The sequence below is a fragment of the Leptodactylus fuscus genome, chromosome 7, assembly GCF_031893055.1.
Source record: "Leptodactylus fuscus isolate aLepFus1 chromosome 7, aLepFus1.hap2, whole genome shotgun sequence".
Taxonomy (NCBI): Eukaryota; Metazoa; Chordata; class Amphibia; order Anura; family Leptodactylidae; genus Leptodactylus; species Leptodactylus fuscus.
The window spans coordinates 133,914,147-133,920,146 of NC_134271.1; the positions used below are offsets into that span (position 1 = coordinate 133,914,147).

Consider the following 6,000-nt stretch of genomic DNA (forward strand, 5'->3'; position numbering starts at 1 on the left):
GTGTCAAACACAACCCCGAGGCAGCGGGCATGCTGCCTAGGAGTTATAGTAAGGCCTGAGACTACAATCGATATATCAGGGACAGATCTATTAGATGGTGGAAACAGTAGTAGTTCAGTCTTTTGAGAGATTTAGTTTCAGAAAAAGTGAAGACATTAGAGAGAGATAGAGACCATCACTGGTGTTTTGTAGTAGTGCAAGGGTGATGTCACAAGAAGCGGTATATAGTTGGGTGTGGAGAGCATAAAGATGAAATGAGAAAAGAATAGCCACTATTATATTTAGCCAGCAGATCATGTTGTAATGGGTGTTTCAATACAGTACAGAGTGCAGAAGCAGCAGAGCTGAGTGTGCAGAAGGGTTCAGCACACACTCAGCTCTGCTACATCTCTGATGCAGCAGAGCTGAGTGTGCAGCAGGGTTCAGCACATCTCTGATGCAGCAGAGCTGAGTGTGCAGAAGGGTTCAGCGCATCTCTGATGCAGCAGAGCTGAATGTGCAGCAGGGTTCAGCACACACTCAGCTCTGCTACATCTCTGATGCAGCAGAGCTGAGTGTGCAGCAGGGTTCAGCACATCTCTGATGCAGCAGAGCTGAGTGTGCAGCAGAGTTCAGCGCACACTCAGCTCTGCTACATCTCTGATGAAGCAAAGCTGAGTGTGCAGCAAGGTTCACATCTCGGTGTAGCAGTGTTAGCCGTGCGCTCAACTTGGCTGCATCTCTGGTGTTGGCATGGCCAGCACTGCTACATCTCAGCATAGGAATGCATTGACCAGTGTTGATTGGCTGAATGCCATACAGAGTACAGCATTCGGCCAATCAACGTTGGTTCTGCTGGAGGAGGCGGAGTCTAAGATCGGTCCACAGCAGTCTCCATTCTGGTCCGATATTAGACTCCGCCTCCTCACAGACGAGCCTCCGGCAGAACCAGCGTTGATTGGCCGAATGCTGGTCAATGCATCAATGCTGCTCAATGCATTCTTATGGGAAAAAGTCAGCTCCTGCATATTGCAAGCTGACAGGGATCCCGACGTAATACAATGACTTGGGCATTTCTTTGGAGGGCCGCACAACCTTCCATGTGTTTGCCAGAGGTAGCCTGACTGCCATTAGGTACCAAGATGAGATCCTCGGACTCCTTGTGAGACCATATGCTGGTGCGGTTGGCCCTGGGTTCCTCCTAATGCAGGACAATGCCATACCTTATGTGGCTGGAGTGTGTCAGCAGTTCATGCAAGATGAAGGCATTGAAGCGATGGACTGGCCCACCCGTTCCCCAGACCTGAATCCGATTGAACACATCTGGGACATAATGTCTCGTTCCATCCACCAACATCATGTTGCTCCACAGACTGTCCAGGAGTTGACAGATGCCTTAGTCCAGGTCTAGGAGGAGATCCCTTAGGAGACCATCCACAACCTCATTAGGAGCATTTTCAGGCATTGTAGGGACATGGAGGCCACACAGGCACGTGGAGGCCACACACACTACTGAGCCTCATACAGAACAACGGTACCCCTATTGATCATATATTTATGGCCTATCCTGAGGGTATGCCATAAAAAACAATCCAAGCAAGCCATTTAAATGAATATGCATACTAAATTGACTACTCTCACACAAATTATATATTATTGTTGTTATTATTATTGTTGTGGTTTCTGTTGATTTTTCTTATTATAATTACCATAACTAAATTAGCGTTATCGTTAGTATTATCCTTATTAAAAGTATTATTATTATTATTATTATTATTATTATTATTATTATTATTATTATTATTCATGATAATAATAATATAATTTACTACTACATACTGTATACTGTAAAATAATCCACTTGATTTAATTTCTTCTAAACAGCATCAATTACAGTCTTATGCAACATCAGCAATCTATTTCTAGAATAAGCTTTCCTTATTTCCAGGTCTTTCCATAATAACAGCTGCAGTGTTATCATTGATTATATTTTTAATAAGACGTTTACAAATATTTTGCACCTGGTGCGATCTCTTGGGGGGTATTTACTTCTCAGTTGCATTTCCCTAGTGGCAAAAGCATTCACATAAAAACCCCATAAGAGCAAGGATTGGATCTTTAATATCTCAAGATTCTAATGTAAGTTGTACCAATACATAAATATAATTTCAATGACTTGCTTCTGGAGACCATAATATCTCCAATTTAAAAAAAAAAAAATCCCATAGATTAAAAATTTTTTTTTTGAATTAGAACACTTAACTTGACAGATATATATAATATATAAAATTAAAAGACATTCTCTCATTAAGTGCAATAGGTATTTGACGAGCTGGAGAGTATTACACATCTGTTCCCGGCCTCATAGTGCCTGGTACTGTGTTCTAATATATAGAATGAAATGAAGGATTCCATGACTTTTGAGTATTTTTCGGGGCCCGCTCTGCTATAAGACAGAGGTGGAAATGTATTTTTGCCTATAATTTATACAGCATTAGTATATCTACCAAATTATTCACCGGCAGAACTTGAATCATTGATTTGACTTTCCTTATTACACGTTAGGCACACTTGCTTGACTTCAATAACGGTAATATTGTATACAAAAAATTTGGCACGTAAAATTCATAAATTTGCCGCTTTTAAAATCTATAAAACACCTGGTTTAACCACTTGAGTACCAGGCCAATTTCAGGTTCAGGACTAGACACATTTTCGGGTTTTTTGTATGAGCAGTTTTGAGGGCTGTAACATTTTTATCATTTGCGTTATTCAACTTATTTCAGCGCCTTTTTTCAGGGACACATAGGGATTTTTTTTTATTTTTTTTATTCTTGCATGTTTTTTCAATTTTTTTATATCTGGGAAAATATAAACAAAAGATGATGGAAAACTTGTCTGTTTTTCACTTTTCATTAATTTTTTTTTTAGTGCTGCTAAAAAAACTTTTTAAAATAGTTTTTCCGTTACGGTAATTTTTATTCATTTAGTTGTATGGTGCCACGTATTATTAGATGTATTTCTTTTTTTTTTTGTCATTTTATTTTATTCTTTTATTTTATATTGTGTCCCCCATAAGGCCATAACAGACCTTTGGGGACATCTGATCACTATTTTTTTGGTGGGAGGGCTGATTTCCCCTGTAACTGGGGTTGATTCCTTAGCCCGACCACTCTCCACTTTGGGTATTACATAACGGTACATCCTTGCAGAACTAGACAACCACTCTCCACTTTGGGTATTACATAACGGTATGTCCTTGCAGACCTAGACAACCATTCTCCACTTTGGATATTACATAACAGTACGTCCTTGCAGAACTAGACAACCACTCTCCACTTTGGGTATTACATAATGGTACGTCCTTGGAGAACCAGACAACCACTCTCCATTTTGGGTATTACATAACGGTACGTCCTTGCAGAACTAGACAACCATTCCCCACTTTGGGTATTACATAACGGTATGTCCTTGCAGACCTAGACAACCACTCTCCACTTTGGGTATTACATAATAGTATGTCCTTGCAGAACTAGAAAACCACTCTCCACTTTGGGTATTATGTAACAGTACATCCTTGTAGAACTAGGCAATCACTATCCACTTTGGGTATTACATAATGGTATGTCCTTGCAAAACTAGACAACCACTCTCCACTTTGGGAATTACATAACGGTACGTCCTTAGAGAACTACACAGCCACTTTCCACTTTGGGTATTACATAACAGCACATCCTTGCAAAACTAGCCTACTACTCTCTGGATGTATATACCCAATGGGGGTCTGGAGCTGGTTTAGAGGAAACTGACCATTGTGTCCAATTTTGTATGTCCATTGAAGTCAATGTTTATTGCTTACTGTTAGAAAGTAAGGCTACAAGAAGTCTTATACATTCATTCTGTATTTCCTTTCTACAAGCCTTGAGACTCATCGAAGATGGAAGATGGAAATAAGACTGTGCCTGAGTTCATTATTCTAGGATTTTCCAGCATTGGTCATTACTGGCCTTTGTTCTTCATCCTCTTGGCAATTATTTATTTTGTGATAGTTACTGGCAATGTTTCCATAGCAGTATTGATTCTATCTGATAGACATCTCCACACACCAATGTACTTGTTCATCTCCATGTTGTCCTTCCTTGAAATATTGTATACGGCAGTCACAATTCCTTGTATCCTAACAGTGATATGGAAGAGTAAGATCAAAATCTCATTTGGTAATTGTATGTTGCAAATGTATTTTTTACATTCTTTGGGTATTACTGAGAACTTTTTACTAAATGTAATGGCCTATGATCGTATGGTGGCTATCTGCAATCCGCTTAGGTATCAAATGATAATGACATCCAAGCATTGCAAAATTTTGGTTTCGAGCTGTTGGCTCATTGGATTATTAAGTCCCACCACACTTGTTTTATCTCTCTCACAGCTCCCTTTCTGTGGACCTCATGAAATAAATCACCTCTTTTGTGATTCGTCCCCTCTATTGGAATTGGCTTGTACAGATACTTCCTCAAATGCCCTTACGGACTTTGTTATTAGCCTCTGCATGATCATTCTGACCTTTTTATTCATCATTGTCACATATGTAAAGATCATTTTCACAGTTATGAAAATGAAGTCTTCTTCGGGCCGGATGAAGGCCTTTTCCACGTGCGCTTCTCACCTTATAGTTGTCTTCATCTTCTATGGCAGTGTTGCCTTCATGTACGTAAGACCAAATGGAAACTACACTCCAGAATTTGATAAACTAGTGGCAATGAATTATTCTGTACTTACCCCACTCTTAAATCCCATAATTTACAGTTTCCGAAACAAACAAATTAAGAATACCCTGAAAAGGTTTTTGCTGGTAAAGTTTAAAAATAATAATGAACATTTGTGATCTACTTTTATGAATCTCTGGAAAATGGGCAAATTCTAACAAAAATGTGTACATTTTATGTAATTTTTTTTTTTTTTTTTATTCTGGTAAATTCAGTCAAACTTTATAAATTTTTCATTAACAACGTGAAAAATAGGAGGAATGCTGGGTGAAACTGAATTTTTTTGTTTTTGTTTGCTTTTGTTTTTAGCACCAGTTATAATATTCTACTGATAGGTTAAGCATTAACTAAAAAAAAATTATAAACATTATTAAGAACAAAAACATTTCAGGTGACAAAAATCTGAAAAAAAAATTTATACTGAATTTTTTATACTTATAATTTTTTTTTTTTTTTTTTGGCCTGGAGACTCTTGCTTGATTTTTCATTTTATTTATTTATTTATTTATTTATTTTTTTACATTTTTTTTTAATTTGAAATTGCAAAAACATATATGTTCTATTGAAATATTTAAAATAAATTCTATAAAGGTAAGTTAAAAAAAACTTTGAAAAAAAATGTTTGTAAAATTTAATATAAATGAGCAATCCTTGAAAAAAAATAAAGCTATCCCATACCAGCCAAACTAGAAGTTCCTCCAGAAGGAAGAAGAACCAACCGGCATTTGGTAGTTTCAGGCTGAGTTCACACAGGGTATTTTGGTCAGGATTTTGAGGCTGAATAAGCCTCAAAATCCTGACCAATAAAACAGCTCCCATTGAAATCAATGAGTTCACACGGGGTATGACCAAAAAAACCACTCCCACTGAAATCAATGATAGCCGATCAGAGCTGTTTGTTCCAGCTCCTGAAATCCGCCTGAAGACACTCCCTCCTCCCAACTAGGCCCATTCATTTGGGCCAGATCAGAGTGCTGTGACTGGATGCTGATGCACTGCACCAGCATCCTGTCGCGGCCACCTGTATTTTGGACCGGAACCTGAGGTGAACTCCGCGTCAAATTCCAGTCCAAAATACTCCATCTGAACCTGGCCTCAGGGTTCTTTGTCCAGGTAAATCAGGGTACTAGGTGGCTGAAGGAGGTGCTTTGCTCTCAAAGCTGCTTTATCTGGGTGTTTACTTACCTCCATTACTTACCTCTACACTCAAAATTACAAAATCCTCTTACAGTTTTTTAGGGCACCTAGCTTTAAT

At 38.4% G+C, this 6,000-nt stretch overlaps 1 protein-coding gene across 1 annotated transcript; it reads left to right on the top strand.

The window, feature by feature from the left end:
- The first annotated feature begins 3,916 nt into the window (after nt 1-3,916).
- Nucleotides 3,917-4,864, top strand: LOC142214528 (olfactory receptor 6N2-like). Its single transcript, XM_075283478.1, has one exon. It carries the CDS (start codon nt 3,917-3,919, stop codon nt 4,862-4,864), a length of 948 nt encoding a protein of 315 aa, XP_075139579.1.
- The last annotated feature ends 1,136 nt before the right edge of the window (nt 4,865-6,000 follow it).